General features: G+C 35.4%; 2 protein-coding genes across 3 annotated transcripts in view; one reads left to right on the plus strand and one right to left on the minus strand.

Moving 5' to 3' along the window:
* Positions 1-20530, minus strand: part of LOC123524894 (stathmin-like) — an 81416-nt gene that overhangs the window by 53401 nt on the left and 7485 nt on the right. The window lies entirely within an intron of this gene.
* LOC123525795 (regulator of telomere elongation helicase 1 homolog) lies at positions 250-17350 on the plus strand. The gene is made up of 6 exons (XM_053538468.1): positions 250-412; positions 6866-6995; positions 12930-13043; positions 15232-15349; positions 16541-16625; positions 17254-17350. The coding sequence occupies exons 2-6, from the start codon at positions 6894-6896 to the stop codon at positions 17348-17350; spliced, it is 516 nt and encodes a 171-aa protein (XP_053394443.1). The 5' UTR covers positions 250-412; positions 6866-6893.

Here is a 20530-nt window from a genome sequence, read left to right on the forward strand (position 1 = left end):
TCTTACATCAATATTGGCCCCTTTGATTTTTTCATGTCTTACTAATTACGTTCTTCAAGAAAATATGATATTGCTTATAACAATATAAAACGGGCCCGGCCTTGTGGTGTACTATATGAAGTGTCTCGAAGGACAGCTGTTTAGTGTGTTCATACCGAGGGCGAAAAAAGCACATATTTGATGTCGTTCAACCTGAAGCTATTTTAAAAATTCATAGTGCTACTATTACAAAAACACCGGAAAAATATTGCGCCAAGAGAGAAATTTATACGACAAAACTGGGCCGACAAACTATAGAAAGTAGTGTTTCCCAAGTTATACAATACACATCATTAATCTAAGTAATCTTATTGATTCCAAATATGCCCTTATTGTTCGCAGGCGCCAAAGCAATTTGCAAGGACTTCTGAAGGTATGAAGTCAAACCTTGCATAATTTTTCATTATTTTTTGTGAGGACACGCTATGTGGGCTCCACAAATTGTGCACCTGTACTGCATGTTTCAGTTCTGATAGTTGCAGTGCATCAATTCAGTTCATTGTAGGACGTGCTAAATAGCCTGATCGAAACATGTTGCATTTCAGTGTACCGATCACGCAATCGGGACAGGGATAGTCTAAATAATGAGACCTCGGTTAGACTGATTTTACATTTTGATATTTTACATTGTCTACCTAGAGGTCTCAACCAGAAACAATCAAAACTGTGGTGGAAACTAGTCAATTGAAATTACGATTTATCAGTAGTCACGATATTTTTTAGCCCTAACAGCTTACCTGTTGTTTTAAATCATAAATAATCAATAAAAAATGAAAGAACAGGACATATTTATCAAGAATTTCTGTTGTAAAAAATTTAAACCTCTAACGGTACAATCGTCTTCATGTAATGGCGGTCGGAGGCGTGACCAATGAAAACGCTTCGTGTAGTAATGTGTTTACCTGTATCGGCCATTTTCCAATATACGATTTAAACCTCTGAATTATTTTAACTGCCATAGTTTGAAAGTTTTTTAAGGAATCTAGATAATACAGCATTTTTTTTTTCACCAAAATATTCGGCGAAATTCGGCCCCATTCCCCCCTTAAAATAGTATGGTTTTTTCCCCTTTCCGATGCCTAAATTTCCCCTCCGAAAATAAAAAAATGCCAATCAGTTAAATCATAATTCACTAGTTTATTTCATTTATTTTCATATAGAAAACAGTTCACCGCCGTATCTTGCATTTTGTTTACATCGACACCGGTTGGAGTAACTTCCCTTGATAAATCAGAATCATCGAAGCGCTTTATTATTCTGCGCAACAACGCTGTTGAATGTTAGTCTGTAAATGATTTGCATTCTGTTTGTTTGGCCGGCAGTGATTTTGTTGCGCCGATTTGACTCCGAAATTCGGCATCTTCCCAACTGACAAAAATGGTCAAATTTCCCAAAAAAATGCTTAAAAATGCCCAAAAACAAGATGATTTTTCCTAATTAGATTGATTTCTTGTGAAAGTTGAACTAAAACGATGCAAATAATCATAAAAATTCCGACTCTAATTATGGTTTATTCGCAGAATTTTGTTTCCAACTCGAAACGCGTTGTTTACATAAAACAGGTCACGGCATAGTACGGCATTTAGTATGACATTCATCACGGTCGCTAAACGCTTTTTAATGCGTCAAAATGAGTTGGAAAAAAAATTGTTAGAAACTGACCTAAATTATAGAAAAATGTCGCATAATTCCAAATATTATAATAAGAAAATAAAACTTAAACACGCCATCGGTACTCCGGTCATTCGAACATCTTTTGGTAAAGTTAAAGAGAAATTAAATTCAAATCAAACCTCAGAAAAGCAAAGGGATCTGTCCAAGAAATCTGAGTCCCCACAAAATGACCCTCAGAAATCAACAGAAGCTCATGGTGACCCTAAGCTATCTGAGCCATCAGATCCTGTTACATCAGAAAATAACCTGTCTGTCCTGTCTGTTTTACCTCTGTGCATATTTGAATGAAATAAATTTACCTTAAAATAAAACTTTTCAAAATGATTTCTTTATTAAGGTTTGTTAATTTTTCCCAATTTTGAAGTTTATCGCGCTAAATATTCCCAATTGAAAAGGCATGGGCTGTTGCCAAAAAAAGTAAAAAAATCACTGGCCGGGTAGTGTTGAGCTTACCATCTTCTAGTCAGTCAGGGTTTGATTTTATACTTTGGGAGAGACTAGTCCAACGCATACATTGTTTTTTTATCCCCCCGCCAAAGGCAAAGGGGATATTAGAAATGCTCTCCGTCCGTGCGTCCCCAACGATCTTTGTCCGGAGCATAACTCCAAAAGTACTGGAGGGATTTTCTTCAAACTTCATACACTGATAGAACACATTGGGAGGAAGTGCAGTGTGCAAGAACAATAACTCTACCCTGCCAATTTTTTGAGTTATTCCCCTTTATCTTATTTTCTTGAAAAAAATTGTCAGGAGCATAACTCCAAAAGTACTGGAGGGATTTTCTTCAAACTTCATACACTGATAGAACACATTGGGAGGAAGTACAGTGTTCAAGAACAATAACTCTGCCTTGCCTTTTTTTTGAGTTATTCCCCTTTATCATATTTTCTTAAAAAAATTTGTCCGGAGCATATCTTTTTCATGCATGGAGGGATTTTGATATATCTTGGCACAAATGTTCACCACCACGAGGCGGAGTGTCAAGCGCAAGAACCAGGTCCCTAGGTCTAAGGTCAAGGTCACACTTAGAGGTCAAAGGATACAAAATGAAAACCTTGTCCGGAGCATTTCTTCTTCATACATGGAGGGATTTTGATGTAACTTGGCACAATTATACACCATCATGAGACGAAGTGTCATGCGCAGTTCCCTTCTTTAGAATTACTTCCCTTTGTTGTTACTTTAAATAGCTTTTATTGTAACTTCTTCATTACTAGTCGTAGGGAAAAATCGAGACCACTTTTCTGTAGTACAACATGCATGCTACATCCAATTTTGAGGTGTATTTTGACCAATCTCTAACCTGGTAAAGATTTTTGTGTGGACTTACAATTTTTTTTTTTTTTTTTTTTTTTTTTTTAAGATTAACTTCCCTTAGTTGTTACTATAAATAACTTATATTGTAACATTTTTATAATTGACCATAGGGAAAAAACAAGACTACTTTTCTGTGGTACAACATAGATGTTACTTTCCAATTTTAGGTGTATTTTAAGATATCTCTACCTGGTAAGGAGGTTTCTTGTGGACTTAGAAAAACAAAAGACTTACAATGATTACTAAACAACCACACAATTAAAATTCCATTTGCAAATACAGCTGCTAGAGTAAAGAAATTTGCTGTGACGGGCATATATTGTGACATTCTGGCACTCTTGTTCCCTGTTAGCTTTCCATTTCTTCTTTTTACAGTAGCCATATAGAAAAACATCATAGCTATACTGTTCATGAAAATTAATAAAATTTAGCAGTAAACCACCTCACTACTGACTTATTCTTTCTTCCACATCTTTAAAACCCCTGATGCGGACCACATCTAAATGGTTCTTCAAAGCTTTCCCCAAAATTAATACTTTCAGACACTAACTTGCCAGGAACTTTAGCCTTCAATTATAATATACCCGGCGGGGGATTGGCCATGTCTAACATGGCTCTTGTTACAGTTTGTTTTTATTGTGACAGGTCAAATGTAACAGTGACTGCAAATGTCAGAATTTGACAGAAATAGAAAAACAGCCACTCACCGACTTGTTTAGGAAGGGACCTAATGTCTGTTGTAAATTTTGGTAGATTAATGGATGTCTTATCCTCCACATTTGAAAAATTTACTTGGTTATCTGGTATTGATATGCTACATTGTGTTATATGTAATGTCACATGCTCTTACGGGCCCTGAATTTATCAATAAACTTGAAACTATAGTTTATTTCAACACAAACGAAAATTCCCCTTTTCTTAGTTTTACGTCATATTTTTTCCCCCTCCAAAGGGCACCGACCCCCTTCCCTCAAAACTGAAAAAAATCACTGTAATATGTACATCATTGGAAAGGAAAAATTTAACGATTACTTTGTATGTATTTTTAGCTCGACTATTCGAAGAATAGTCTAGCTATTCTACTCACCCTGGCGTCGGCGTCGGCGTCGGCGTCGGTGTCGGCGTCGGCGTCGGCGTCACACCTTGGTTAAGTTTTTGCATGCAAGTACATACAGCTATCATTTAAAGGCATATAGCTTTGAAACTTATTTATTCTTTTTCTAGGTCAATTACCACCCTCACTGGGTCAAGTTCCATAACTCTGACATGTATTTTGAGCAAATTATGCCCCCTTTTGCACTTAGAAAATTCTGGTTAAAGTTTTACATGCAAGTTACTATCTCCAAAACTAATGCAGATATTGAATTGAAACTTCACATGAGTCTTCGGGGTTATAAAACTAGTTGATAGCAGCAAGTACCATAACTCTGACCTTCATTTTGGCCAAATTATGCCCCCTTTTGAACTTAGAAAATTCTGGTTAAAGTTTTGCGTGCAAGTACATACAGCTATTACTAAAAGGTATATAGATTTGAAACTTATTTTTAATTTTTCTAGGTCAATAACCAACCTCACTGGGTCAAGTCCCATAACTCTGACATGTATTTTGGGTAAATTATGCCCCCTTTTGGACTTAGAAAATTCTGGTTAAGGTTTTACATGTAAGTTACTATCTCCAAAACTAATGCAGATATTGAATTGAAACTTCACATGTGTCTTCGGGGTTATAAAACTAGTTGATAGCAGCAAGTACCATAACTCTAACCTTCATTTTGGCCAAATTATGCCCCCTTTTGGACTTAGAAAATTCTGGTTAAAGTTTTGCGTGCAAGTACATAAGCTATTACTAAAAGGCATATAGATTTGAAACTTATTTTTTTCTTTTTCTAGGTCAATAACCAACCTCACTGGGTCAAGTCCCATAACTCTGACATGTATTTTGGGTAAATTATGCCCCCTTTTGGACTTGAAAATTCTTCTGGTGAAGGTTTTACATGCAAGTTACTATCTCCAAAACTAATACAGATATTGAATTGAAACTTCACATGTGTCTTCAGGGTTATAAAACTAGTTGATAGCAGCAAGTCCCATAACTCTGATATGCATTTTGGTCAAATTATGTCCCCTTTTGAACTTAAAACTCTTGATATTTAACATTTTGGATAATATTTTCCTGCTTCTGGGACAATATTTCGAATAGTCGAGCTTGGCTGTCTTACGGACAGCTCTTGTTTTATTTCATCCCTCGCTGTATGTTAACATAATTCCCGCCCAAGGGATTTCGTTGGGTATTACGTACGGAAAGAAGAAAACATTGCCAACACGTCTTTTACCTTTTCTGGTTTGTACTCTGAGGCGGATATCAACAAGTCAAAAAAATATAACGATATTCAACTCTCTCCTATACTCCCATTGCATAGAGCATTGTGCATAAATTATTTGTTTTCTTTGTATTGCTACACCCACAACAGTTGACAAATATTTTCATAATTTTTTTTCTGCCACAAAATATCGAAGTCAACGACATATAGGGGGAGCGGGCGCCCAGTGGGTGTATTCTCCAACACACTATGCATGTTGCAACAATTTGTCATTTTTACAGTTTTTTTCATTATTTGATTGTAAAACTCTTATTGGGGGTTAGGGGGCTCTCCCCTTGGAAATTTTGGAAATACAGGCATGAAATGGTGGCCTCTGGTCCAAAATTTTGAGATAATGTAGAGGTTAGTACCCTTTTGATGAGGGAGGGGGTGGGTTCAGGGGGCTGTCCCCCTGGGAAATTTTGAAATACAGGCATGAGGTCCGTCTAGACACTTCCTAGTCAAAATAATTTGACGGTCAGATTGTTTAATATTTGTGACGGGCAATCTTACCATCAAAACCTCGATGGACTAAATTTATGGAGGAAAAATCACAGTACACTGTTGAGTAAAGTTATTGGTTCAGTCGCTTGCGCATAGGCCGTGTAGACGCGGTAAATATTAATCATGTACAGTACAAACATAGGTTTAAATCACCAGAAAGTTCGTAAATTTGGAAAATATTTGATAATTTTTACATAAATCAGTTAGGGATTCAATTCCCTTTTAATACATATAAGTTTTATTTACATTTTTGTCATATTTGCAACAAAATCAGCATTTAAAACTAAAATGAAATCGGCAGTGATGACAATTTAATCAGAAATTTCCTCCACTATTTTAGTGTTTTGAGTGTGTAAAATTTTTGCCATATATGTTTTTCCACTTACTGGCCATGAAATGGAAAATTGGTGGCCAAGGTAACATGTAACATGCCGAGGCAGGGCAAAATGATGCCATATCTCCTAGTCAGTGACTAAAGGCGAAATCGCGTTTGTGTCACACAACTGTTCTTTAAACTGTTACCATTCACATGGTAACCATTTCCTAAATAATGTTGTATACAAATGTGAAAAAAGCCATTCTAAGTTAGAATTTCTAACAATCCTTTATGCATGCTATGTGTTGATATATAGGTTGACATTTTTATGCTTAAATTCTATATAATAATAAAATTTTATCGTTACTTAGGTGAATTAAATTTCATATGCATAGCTGAAAGCTTTTTCAATTTACAGACATATTCAACGTATTTCTGGATCACTGCTGGTAAGTACAAAAGATTTGTTCTCGAAACCTGGCCAGTGATATGGTGGACAGTATAGAGGACCTGAAAGCCATTTCAATGTTTTTGCTACATGTAAAGTTGTAGGTGCTATAGCAACAAAAACATTCTGGTAGGGGACTTTGATTGCAAGGCAGTAGTCGGCGTTTTACGTATCTTACTGGTGAAATATATTATTGTTTGTTTCAGAATTGAACCGCTGAAGATTTGAAGAGCCATGCCATTGTTAGATGTACGGGGAGTGCAGGTCAATTTCCCATTTGAACCATACCCATGTCAGGTAGATTACATGAACAAAGTTGTGGAATGCTTACAGAAAGTATGTTAATCAAGTACAAGATGTACATTGACTGTGTTGATCAAAAGCCCAATAACTGAAAATTTGACCAAAACTGTTTTTCGAATAAACCATATCTGCAAAGTTTCCCATTCTCATGTAGTCATTGTCTTAGTAGCCAGTTGTGTTATTTCAATACAACTGTGTGAAATAAGCAAAAACCACGTATGTGTTTCAAATACGGGATTTTTCGGCCATAAAGAAGGGTGCATTTACAGGGTTTGCATTTGCGGTTATTGGTTTTAAGCAACTTGAATAGCCAAAGTATTGTAGTCAGCCATAATCGTTAAAATCTTTTATCATATACTGAATACCATTAACAAACAATTAAGTAGGAACTGCATTTTATGAACCAAGATCAAAAGTCCAGTAATTGCATTTGAGCATATAACCAAACTTAATGATGTGAAGCTCTATAAATATTGCACATAAAACACAGTTTAAAACTAGTTGTGACAACCTTTGTTCAAAAGAATTTGCCCTTGCTATGACAGAGTAAATATATATTTATCATCTCCTAAAAAGTTGCGATTTTGTAGTTACGGGGTTTTGGATCAACATAGTCAATATACTATGTTTCATCTTTATGCTAAATACATGAGTTTGTGTAGTCATTAAATGAGCTGCTACAAGAGAAAAGCAACATGATAGTGTGTTTCAGATCAGCCTGTGCATCCACGCAGTCTGGTCAGGATCCATGCTGTTCGCTTTCAAAGCCTATTGCAATTAGAAAAACCATTAGCGAACAGCATGGATCCTGACCAGACTGAGCAGATGCGCAGGCTGGTCTAGATCCATGCTGGTCGCAAACGCACTATGTTGGTTTTCTCATGGCGCTTCTCATATTAAAAGCTGTGTGATAGAAACATCATAAGGCAGTCCAGTACAATGTACTTTGCAACACCTTAAATAACTTACTGATATGATTAACAGAGTGTCAAGGCCCTCAAGTGGTTTGTCAACTAATTTATCACAGTTCAAAGTTCTGATGTGCTGGAATTAATGGGGTTAAACTAGCCGACAAACCACAAGAAGGCATTGACTTTTCATTCTTACATGTTCATTGAAATATTTAGATAAAAACAATGCTGGGCTTCATTTATAAGCTCATCTGATTTTTAAAAAAGAAAAGGACGAGTTATTGTCATCACTAGATCGGTGTCGGTGTCGGCGTTGCCTGGTCAAGTTTTATGTTTAGGTCAGCTTTTCTCCTAAACTATCCAAGGTATTGCTTTGAAACTTGCAACACTTGTTCACCATCAGTAGCTGACCCTGTACAGCAAGAAACATAACTCCATCCTGCTTTTTGCAAGAATTATGGCCCCTTTTGGACTTAGAAAATATCAGATTTCTTGGTTAAGTTTTATGTTTAGGTCAACTTTTCTCCTAAACTATCAAAGCTATTGCTTTGAAACTTGCAACACATGTTCACCATCAAAAGCTGATCCTGTACATCAAGAAATATAACTCCGTCCTGCTTTTTTCAAGAATTATTGCCCCTTTTGGACTTAGAAAATCAGATTTCTTGGTTAAGTTTTATTATTATTAAGTTTTATCTATAATTACACCTAATTAAACGAGAAGTAATTGCTGAATGTAGGAAAATGAAAGGGTAACGCATGCTTTTTCGTGTTATAACGGGAATCCCGAGGTATTCTGAAGATGTTCTAACATGAAATGAACATGCACTATTGCTATTCTAGCATAAAATGCGAAAAAAAACTAATAAATGAATACATTCTAACTCAACATCGTTTGATTTCCATGAAATGCGGGGGAATATCTTAGTTGTTTTTTCATGTTGACGTCATTTCCATTTGAATTATCTGTTTTGGGGCCATAATGTGTTTACGCTTTGCCCAGGAACGCGCATATATATAAAAAGGTGTTATAACAGCACGTGAGCGCGAGAATCTCACTGTTAACACCCCAGAAAATTGACAAGAACAGCAGTTTTATGCTAGTTTAAAACACCCCCGAAAATTGACAAGAACAGCAGTTTTATGCTAGTTTAAAACACCCCCGAAAATTGACAAGAACAGCAGTTTTATGCTAGATTCTAGCATAAAACTGCTGTTCTTGTCAACTTTTTATGCTAGATAAAACTGCTGTTCTTGTCAATTTTCGGGGCTGTTTTAACAGGAGAGAAAACCTGTATTAACAGAGAGATTCTCGTGCTCACGTGCTGTTAAAACACTTTTTTATATATGCGCGTTCCGTGGCAAAGATTAAATGTATTACGGCCCCAAAACGAAATGACGTCAATGTAAAAAAACAACGTAGACATTCCAGCGCATTTCGTGGAAACTGAATGACACTGAGGGACAATATATTCATTTTTACTTGATTTTTACGCATTTTATGCTAGTATAGCGTTAGCGCATGTTCTTTTCGTGTTATAACATCTTCAGAATCCCTTGGGATTCTGCAGATGTTATAACACAAAAAAACATGCGTTATCCCTACAATATCATTTAAACTCTTATACATAGAAGGATGGGTCATGTTCTTAAGTTATTTGGGGAAAAAACAGCTGAAGAACAACAACAGTGGTTGTGATTGGAATGTGCTTGGATTAATTAAAAAAAAGTATAAATAAAAACTGATTCAAATATTATGTTGTAGCAGGGCTCCTGAAATTTTGATAACTCAATCGGTCGAAACGAAAATCCTGACATTGGCGCTACCCCACCCACCGCATTCCCAATATTACATATTTTGTAAAACGTGATAGAGTAAAGAAATAAGCATGTCATGCATTACAACTGAGTTACCGGTCACCGTGAGTTACCATACAATGAAGACTGTTATTCAGTGTTATGTGTGATAGTTACTTTGTTTAAATTTCGATGTTTTTCCGAGAAAATACTTGCAAGGATAAAATTGCAGAGGCATTGACACTGTGTACGTAACAAATACAGGCTGATTCGGACCATGGCTGATTCGGCCCAAATTTACTTGGCTAATTCGGCCCAATGTGTTCCTGACACTAATATCATGAGTAAAAATAACATTTATGAGTATTAATTTTAATTTCTGATGCAAAGAATAATTAAAATACTTTTTAAATGCATAACTGATGCATTTTAGCTAGTCAAAACTTCTTACCTGCTTGTACGGTGTATATTTTATAACATAAACGTCCCTACTTCAAGTTAAATCCCTATTATCAACTATTATTTCCAGAACATTGCTGAATCATCCAAAATATATGGTCCTTATTGACTCGTAAATCAGCCGAAATCAGTGGTCCAAATCAGCCGAAATATATGGTCATTTTCTACTTTTATTTGAAGTATTTGGTCCGAATCAGCCAAAATATTTGGTCCGAATCAGCCTGGGCCGAATCAGCCATGGTCCGAATCAGCCTGTTTCCGTACGTAACTAGTATAAAAGCCAACACATGTGACTTCGGTACCGTATACACGGCAGATACTTCGTGATGTTTCCTCATTCTTTGACGGAATTCTATAAAATACAGTCATCAAAGTGAATTACACGACACATATTCTCCGCTAAACAGCCTCAGTATTTTAAGAATACTCTGCCGCGGACGGAATGTGTACATTATGTGAACGCTGAGATTGAATTTCCCGCATATATAGTACCAAAAGGTCACGCGGGTTGGCCACTGATATTTCATTTCACTTATTAGCTCGACTTTTCGAAGAAAATGTAGAGCTATTGCACTCGCCCCACTTTCGGCGTCGGCGTTGGTTAAAGTTTTTGATAAAGTCAAATATCTCTGTTACTATCATAGCAAATGACTTGAAACTTAAAACAGTTATTTACTATCAAAGTCTACACCAGGAGAATCAATACCCATAACTCTGCTTTGAACTTTGACAGAATTATGCCCATTTTTAACTTAGAAATTTTGGTTAAAGTTTTTGATAAAGTCAAATATCTCTGTTACTATCATAGCTATTGACTTGAAACTTAAAACAGATATTTACTATCAAAGTCTACACCAGGAGAATCAATCCCCATAACTCTGCTTTGAATTTTGACAGAATTATGCCACTTTTTAACTTAGAAATTTTGGTTAAAGTTTTTGATAAAGTCAAATATCTCTGTTACTATCAAAGCTATTGACTTGAAACTTAAAATACTTATTTACCATCAAAGTCTACACCAGGAGAAACAATCCCCATAACTCTGATTGAATTTTGACAGAATTATGCCCCTTTTTTAACTTAGATTTTTTTTTTTTAAAATTGATAAAGTCAAATATCTCTGTTACTATTAAAACTTTTTACTTGAAACTCAAAATAGTTGTTTACAATCAAAGTCTACACCAGGAGACACAACTCCCATAACTCTGGTTTGAATTTTGACAGAATTATGCCCCTTTTTAACTTAGTATTTTTGGTTAGAGATTTCGATAAAGTCAAATATCTCTTGTTACTATCAAAGCTTTTGACTTGAAACTTAAAATACTTATTTACCATCACAGTCTACACAAGGAGAAACAATCCCCATAACTCTGATTTGAATTTTGACAGAATTATGCCCCTTTTTAACTTAGAATTTTTTGTTAAAAGTCAAATATCTCTGTTACTATTAAAGCTTTTGACTTGAAACTCAAAATAGTTGTTTACAATCAAAGTCTACACCAGGAGACACAATTCCCATAACTCTGGTTTGAATTTTGACAGAATTATGCCCCTTTTTAACTTAGTATTTTTGGTTAGAGATTTCGATAAAGTCAAATATCTCTTGTTACTATCAAAGCTTTTGACTTGAAACTTAAAATACTTATTTACCATCACAGTCTACACCAGGAGAAACAATCCCCATAACTCTGATTTGAATTTTGACAGAATTATGCCCCTTTTTAACTTAGAATTTTTTGTTAAAAGTCAAATATTTCTGTTACTATTAAAGCTTTTGACTTGAAACTCTAAATAGTTACATGTATTTACTATCAAAGTCTACACCAGGAGACACAATTCCCATAACTCTGATTATGTCCCTTTTTAACTTGGAATTTTTTTTTACTGGGGAAGCTCTAATTCAGAGTCAAACACTGAGAAAAGTCAAGCGTGCTGTCTTACTGACAGCTGTTGTGTTTTATAAAGTTATATATTGTTCTCTTCTGATGTAAACAAAATTTCATTTTGAAACGTTTTTTAAAAGACCGATTTGATAAACAGCGCCACTCCGGTTTTCTTTATCATTCGTGTTTGCCGGTCCATTTTTTTTCTTTTTCTTTTTTGTACAGTCGGGTTGCAAAGGCGATTTTCTGCACTTGTTTCAACTGGAGCCCCAACAAATGAATCATGTAATTTTTTCAAATCAAGTAATTATAAAAATTATTTTTATCAGTTTTCCGTGTGATGTCTCATTAAATCAAAGACCTATAATGTACAATTAGAAATCTATAGCTCTTTGATTAAATGCAGTGACAATTTGTTTTTTACCTTGATCAAACATAGCCTTTTGAAATAAACCATCCATTGGATTCTAAATAAAAGAAGTGGATCCCCGTCGAAATGATTTGGATCCAGTCAGAAACATTTGGAAACCAGTCAAAAATGTTTAATACATGGCAGTCGGCTGTCTGGAAACATTAAAGGATGTGCCGCGCGAGCACTGGTTGCGTCACGTGCTAATTATGGACCGTTTATCAAAGTGACAATCAGACCGTTTGACACGTTTATTGATTATCTGAGGGTGCAGCCAACAATTTCCTACTTGGCAGGTGATCGTGTATTGAGATATCAGACCGAAATTTATGCTTGTCTCCATTTTTATGGGACCGATTTTTTTCCCTTTTTTCACTTCACGAATCGGTCTGAAAAGTCAAAAATCGGTCCAGAACCGCCAAACCAGCAAATTTCCAAAGCCCTGTGTTGTAGCCAGTTATACAAAAATATTTTATACACAGATTTACTATTTTCTATTTTATTTCAGAATGTGAATGGAGTTCTAGAAAGTCCAACAGGTACAGGTAAAACTCTGTGTCTACTGTGCTCGTCACTGGCCTGGCAGGAGAGCCGTAAAGCCCAAACAGAACTTAATAAACAGGTATGAGTTTCAGTTCCAACACAGGATGAATTTAGGCTCTTTGAAGTACATGCACTGTGAAATTTAAAATGAATAGTTATAGCTAAAAGTTGCAGGGCTGTTTTGATACTAGTTCAGGTGGGGTACCACCCGCACCTCCCTTCCCCGTTAAAGAAACAGAAATTTTAAGGTGAATGTTAACACCACAAGTAAAATGGTGTATTGCTTATGTTATTAATACACCGTATATGATCAATCCTATATTGTTGGTACAAAAGTCGCATCTTCAACTCACTGGTGCATACAGGCACCTAACTTTTCCTATTAGTCTTGGAAAAACAAGGTAAGTCGGAAGTGTAGTGACCTTATTTACCACCCCTTTATTCTTAGATTTGTCTTATTTCATAACTTGGATGGTTTTATGGAACAAATCGAAGATGTAAAAATGTAATCAACACAGTATTTTACCAAATTTTGTATCCGATGTATGAAATAATATGTGTTTTCAGTTTCATGTCATAGCAGAGGAAGGTGACATGTGTTGAAAATGCATTTGAAATACAAATCCTGGTATTTTGGTACGGTTCGGATGTTTAATTGTATTGTGTTTAATATTAGAATACCGTTACACATAAAAATTGCGGAAATAACTTCTTGTAAATGCAAAAATCTTGCAATATTTAGTTTTTAGTAAGTCAGCTATATTTTTTGTATAAAGGCACCTATATTATGTCACAGATATTTCGTCCCAGAGCTTAGGAAACATTAATTTTGGAAGGTATTTCGTGGGCTGAGCGCGAAACTATTGTAACTGTATATGAATAAAGAACAAGATACAATAGTTTCGCGCTCAGCCCTCGATTTGTGAGGGGTGTCTGTTTCTGGCTGAAAAAAATCCTCCCTTCATTCTTCTGCATATAGGCCTAATTGTCAAAACATGCGCATGCCAGTTTTTAATCTTTGTATAAGGCTTTGTTCATTATAGTGCCGACCTATTGAAAGGGCCGGTCAATTTTGAACTGTGAGACACCTTTTTCTCTGTGCGCATTACCTCCCGAATCCTATCCTTGCAGGCCAGGTGGCCTGACGGGATTCGAGCTTCGACCTCCCGACACTAGGCCAACGGAGACGCAAACTTTGTCGTGTGATCCTTGGGTGTATCTAAGTAAATGTAGATGTAGCAACGAGATATATTCTGTCTCTCTCTCTCTCTCTCTCTCTTTGTCAATTAATCTATCTTTTGATGTATCTTTTGAACTTTAATTATTCGAGAATGACAACGCTATTTCCTTCATGCAATTAGTTTAATCCAAAATGGCGGCTAGATAATTACGAAATCAGCGGCATACCTGTAACTCACTGTTTTAAGTAAAATAAGTAGCGATGAACGCCACTTCCGAGCCTTGGCACTGAAAAACAAAATATAGTTGTTAAATATTACATTAAAGTTTTGGAAAATAACGGAGGTGCCTCAGTTCAGTGTTATACGTAAAATATAGGTGCTTTATATTTTTATGAAATCGTGTTTTTAAGAGTAGAAATTGATTCAAATAATTGGTTTCTTTTCTTTTACTGTTTCTGTTGATAAAAAAATGAATATATTTGTAAAACTCTATGCTCAAAACATCGGAAATCTTTAAAAAATTTGCAATAAACGAATTACATTTGCTGCATTTGTTCAACAGTACTCAAACTGTAACGATTATTTGGCAAAAACTGCTGAAGCTTTTCATTTTGTTTTCATGCAGGTGGAAGCTCAGAAGTTACTTATGTTCCGTGATAACATCAGTAAAATCAACTTACGTCTCTAAAGTCGTATTTTTCCATGTACTCGCCTCCTGCTCCATAGCGTGTTCACATTTTTTGTACGTAAAATTTTCGTTGCTTATACCAAAAAGTGAAGGCACCGCAAGTTTTATACCAACAATATAGGATTGATCATACACCGTGTAATATGATGCTTACATCACCATTATAAAGTTATTGGCATAGAAGCAGAGGTTTTATTTAGGGCGATGGGGATTGGTGGCCGGGTCAGGTATTTCTATCTGCTATAGTGGCCTGAAGCCCCAGCTACTTTCCTGCAGCAAGTAACATTCTAAATGTGACAAATCTCAGACCCACTACTTTGCAACTTCTACCTTTCACTTCAGTAATTAATAAAATCCTTGAGTATAATGCTAATGCTAACTAACTTATTATGCTATAGGTTAGTGTTTCCCAGTTGCTGGGTTCTGGTGCTGACAACTTGTCGACAAAGTCTATTGAGGGGATTGCTAAAAGTCTGGAAAATTCCACAGGTACTGCCTGGGGAGGATCAGACTTCAGTGAGTAGTGTTTGTTATATTTTAACCTTCAGCCTGCTAGCGGCAAGTGATTCTGCCTTTGCAACCTGTGCAGATCAAGATCAGCCTGCACAGACATGCATGCTATCATAGTCTGCACTGTTTGCTATTCAGTTAGTAAGTTTTCAGCGAACATCCCTTAAACCTTTGAATAAGAAGTGGTACTTCACAAATTGAATAATGAACCAGTCCATTTTAGAAATTTAGCAGAGTAAAGGTTAAGGAAATCACAAGAAGGATAAAAAACATACTTTCTTGTTAATGGTAAAGGTGCCCATACCATGTGATTTTTTCTTTTCAGCATAGTTTTGAATGTGGCTGCATCTGTTGAGATTTTTTTCTAACCAAGATAGCTGAAGTTTTAGGTTTCTGATTTTGATTTTTTAAGAAAAAAGTTTGATAGCCAAGAAATTGTTCACGAAAATAACTTTTTCTTAAAAGTACCCCTTACCCATGTTTTGGTTACCTGGTAAGTTGGGAAGTAGTGTATGACATTAACTGCTTGTATAACTAAAACCAAAATAAAGAGTAAATTATAATCCATGAAAGTATTGAGCACACCCAAATCCACATGTTGTAACTCAAACTACTTCCAAATTGATAATGGAATGGCAAACTACTTCCAAATAGATAGTTGTAGTGGCAAGCTATTTCCAAACAGATAATGTAATGGCAAATTACTTCCAAATAGATAATCTAATGGCAGACTACTTCCAAATAGATAATTTAATGGCAAATTATTTCCAAATAGATAATGTAATGGCAAGCTACTTCCAAATAGATAATGTAATGGCAAACTACTAACAAATTGATAATGTAATGGCAAACTACTTCTAAATAGATAATGTAATGGTAAACTACTTCCAAAAAGATAATGTAATGGCAAACTACTTCCAAAAAGATAATGTAATGGCAAACTACTTCCAAATAGATAATGTAATGGCAGGCTACTTCCAAATAGATAATGTAATGGAAAGCTACTTCAAAATAGATAATTTAATGGCAAGTTACTTCCAAATTGATAATGTAATGGCAAATTTACATCCAGACTGATAATGTAATGTCTGTACTGGTTTTATATAACAAGTTAGAAAGATAAAGTGATATAATTATATGAGGTCCTGTTACGTCAGGTTTCAGAATGAAATTAATTGCCTTCTTTTCTCCCTTCAGCTGTGCCAAGGATCATCTATGCATCTCGGACACATTCCCAGTTATCACAAGTTATACAGGAGTTAAAAAGAACAGCATACAGCAGGTTGGTCAATAGCTTCTAATCCCACTTTTCCAAATGCAGTGAAATCCCTTATATTCATGGGGGACTAACTTTCATGTACTTCATGGTTGGGTCAGTCCATGAAAAATACAGAAGATTCCACCTTTTGAAAACTGGTTATTGGAATATTCTGCTTATTTGGATACAAAGTTAAAGCACCAATCAATCCCTACACAATTCCAAAGTTTTCCTGTTTTTTTTTGCATAGAGTTTGTGTTGAATCTATGACCTGTTCCATTTATTTGGATAATCAACAGCCTACTGTGATTCTCATTGTAAGTTCAAAAGTTAAAATCCATGATTTCTTATCCTTATGAAATAGACACTATGTACCAAACCGTGAAATTTCATGCATGTGAAATTAAATGATTTCACTGTAGATAATACAATAAAATTGTAGTAGTATTTTTGAAATCCTTGTCTGAACTGACAAGTGAATCTCATTTTGACTGAACTTTTTTGTTTCGTTAATTTTGCTAGAAAAACATGGACTAACTTACAATCTTTCCTCATGTATCCCTCTTTTCTTTGTTATGCTTTGATTTTAGGGGATTATGTGTGTATTGGTTTGCCTGGTATGTATTGAATCATGTTGTAATTCCATTTTCAGTGTGAAAGTGAGTGTGATAGGGTCGAGGGATCAGCTGTGTATACATGAACAGGTGAAGAAGGAACAGAACAATACAAACAAGGTAACCTGTCAGTAGATGTTGTAAAATAAAAAAAAAATTGTTAACTAAGTTGCATCTCAGTTGAACTTTGTTTGCTCAAACTTGACAGGACAAGCAAAATTTGTTCGAGTTATTGGTAGTAGTAGTAGTAGTAGTTTTATTTGGCACAAGTGTACAAGGTAGTTCGAGCCATGGAAAAAATACAGTATGTAGATATTTTGCAGGGACCTGATGGTGAGTTCGAGTGAAGGGTGGTGTACGAATTATCTGAGTTAGAGCAAACAGACTGTATCAGCAATAATGTGTTCCAAGGTTTCTGAAATTTCTTGAGTATTAATTTCTAAGATGTGGGGAAGTGAGGGTTACGAGGAATCTGAGACCAGCTAGATACAGTTTGGTGCCACACTTTATGTAACCTCTGTGTGATATTAAACTTTTTTCTAACTGTGCAGTACTGCAGTATTTTGTCAGTTAAACAGTTACAAAAAAATATATTTATTTGAAATGAAGTTTACAGGATGGAATTATGTCAGTTCATTCTGACTAATATTAGGTTTCATCCTTTAACCAGCTTAACATTGTTGAGTTTTTATTCTGAATAGATTGTGAAGTCTTATTTTGTGATTATTTCATTACCTAATAGGGAGCAAAATGATGAGAAAGTAGTCCCTGATTTCTGCCCACTTTTAAAATGCACCATGCAAGAAACATAGGTGGGCAGTGGAATTTAATTTGTCTAGATGTCTGTCAAATAAAGTTACTGTTAATCAGAAGTCTAACAAAGAATGTTGTAAAAAGGATTGAAGATTGAATTTGACAAACCTATAGAATTAAGCCTTCAGCATGCTAATGGCAAGTCATTTTGCCTTAAAATGCGACCAGTGCAGACCAATATCAGCCTGCACGTCTATGCAGGCTGATCATGGTCTGCACTGTTCGCTATTCAGTCAGAAACTTTTCAATGAACATCCCTTCAAATAATAAATGGTAATGCCCAAATTGAATGATGGGCCAGTCCATTTTAGGTATTTAGCAGGGTAAGGTTAAAGAGTCAAAGAAACTTGATCTTGACTGTGTATTTACATGTGAGCACTTTTTCAGCAGTTTGAAGGTCATATGACTTATGTAGCTGAAAATAAATGGAAATATATATGCATGGGTATTTCAATTAATTATAAGATTGATAAGGCTAGAATTTACAGAAATAGCATCATGAAATGGTTGCCATTTGCAGACATTCTGGTATATACATAATGTATTGATTCTTATCAGAAATGCTTCAGACAGTTCCTTGCAGAATATCTTAATAGAATTGCACACAATACAGAAATAACTCTGAAATCTAACTAACTTTAAGTCCCATAATGCTGCTGGTATATGATATTTTTTAATCTAACGGGAGTGAAAATGCAACTAGCTAATGTTACAGCAAATAACCTCACAAATAAAGGCTGACAATATTTTAAGTAAATTAATCTCTCTAGAGCAACAACCTTTGCACAACAAACAATTTCAGTATTCATAGTGACATTACTTTACAGAGGTTGTAATTAAAATGTCCGTCTGCTGTGAAATTTCCGTCTGCTGTGAGATGGAAATTTCCATCTGCTGTGAAATATCCGTCAGCTGTGAAATCAGTTGTATCTTTGGGTATTTTATAATAGTTGATTTTGGGTTTGATTCGATCCAAGAAGTGAAATCCCAACAAACGAGTGAAATTTGTATTGGTTTTTTGTGGAAGTGTTAAGTCCACTAATTCATATCCCCAAGAAAAAGACAGGTTTTGGCCACAACCTTGAAATTTAGTGCACACAGAGTTAAATGATTTCCGAGTATACCATGAATTGTATTTTATTTGAACATATATGTGTAAATTGAAAGTTTAATAATATTATATAACTTTCTTATTAAGGCCGTCGCGGACGGTCCGGCCGGTCCGGCCATGGCCGGACCACTTTTTTGGCCAAGCATGATATCGGCTGTAATCGTCCGGACCAGATTTTTGCATTAACTTTCATCTTTTGCTTTTTTAAAAGTGTAAAAATATTGCCTTGTTATGTAACTATCCACCAAGTGGGGTATCGGTCATGTATGTCCAAAGGTGTGAAAACAACTTTGACACTTTCCGTGTCAAATTTATTAACCCTGCTTGACTGGTTTAATCATAACTAAACAATTTCCTGATGGATCTTTCATCCAGTATGATATAAAGGACGATTTCTTTTATAATCTATAATAATTGTTTAAAAAAAATGGAAATTAATTGTGTTTAAAACAAAACTTACCGAAAGCTAATTTCTTCTAATTATTACTTTCAAATATGATTATTTATCTTAAATAATGACAACATACATATCAGCTGTAATAAATACATCAGCATTTATAGCAATCTGCTAAAATTGACCAAATGTTGGAAAGTTATCTTTGAAAAATAACATGAAATTGACTGAAAATCTTAACAGAAACTGCTTTCGAGATGCAAGAAAAACCCACTTACTGGCATCCCAAATGTAAAAATTTTCTCGGGGGGACAACCCCCAAACCCCCCTTAAAATAATCATAGGGTTGGGTTGGGGATCCACCTCTCATGCTCCCTCACCCCTCTCCTTCCTTCGGCACTCGCAGGACGCCATTTGGTAATATTTTAAAATATGATTATTTATCTTAAAAAATTGCTTTTAATCAAACAAAATGCCGACATACATCTCAACTATAAAAACAATACATCAACATTTATAGCGATTTGCTAAAATTGGCCAATGTTGGAAAGTTATCCTTGAAAAATATCATGAAATTGATTGAAAATTTTAACAGAAAATGCTTTCAATATGCAAGAAAAACGCACTTATTAGCATCCCAAATATTGAAATTTTCTTGAGGGAGAACCCCCGAACCTCCGTTAAGAGAAGAGAGAGGATAGGGAAGGGGAAATCCCTCTCTTGTGATTTCCCCCTCCCCTGTCTTCAGCACTCACGGGATGCCGAAGGCCAGACCACTTTTACGAAGCCGGCGATGGCCCTGCTTATGGAAACTAAATTAACTGGAGACAAGAGTTCATGTTAATTTGATAAATTTAATTGTGTGCAGCACAGTTATAAACAAATATGCTGATGGACTTTAAAACATGTGTATCTAAAAAAGTGCAGTATTTGTCTTGGATTTGTGCCAGATGTACATGTTTATGAAGTGACTGTGAGACAACTGAACTATCTCATT

The sequence above is a fragment of the Mercenaria mercenaria genome, chromosome 3, assembly GCF_021730395.1.
Source record: "Mercenaria mercenaria strain notata chromosome 3, MADL_Memer_1, whole genome shotgun sequence".
Taxonomy (NCBI): Eukaryota; Metazoa; Mollusca; class Bivalvia; order Venerida; family Veneridae; genus Mercenaria; species Mercenaria mercenaria.

What these genes read in the sequence shown, in the direction of transcription:
- LOC123525795 (XM_053538468.1), top strand. Translation starts at nt 6,894, where the DNA reads ATGCCATTGTTAGATGTACGGGGAGTGCAGGTCAATTTCCCATTTGAA. An exon ending in TTGTGGAATGCTTACAGAAA is followed by an intron (nt 6,996 to 12,929) that starts GTATGTTAATCA and finishes ATTTTATTTCAG; the next exon opens with AATGTGAATGGAGTTCTAGA. An exon ending in AAACAGAACTTAATAAACAG is followed by an intron (nt 13,044 to 15,231) that starts GTATGAGTTTCA and finishes ATTATGCTATAG; the next exon opens with GTTAGTGTTTCCCAGTTGCT.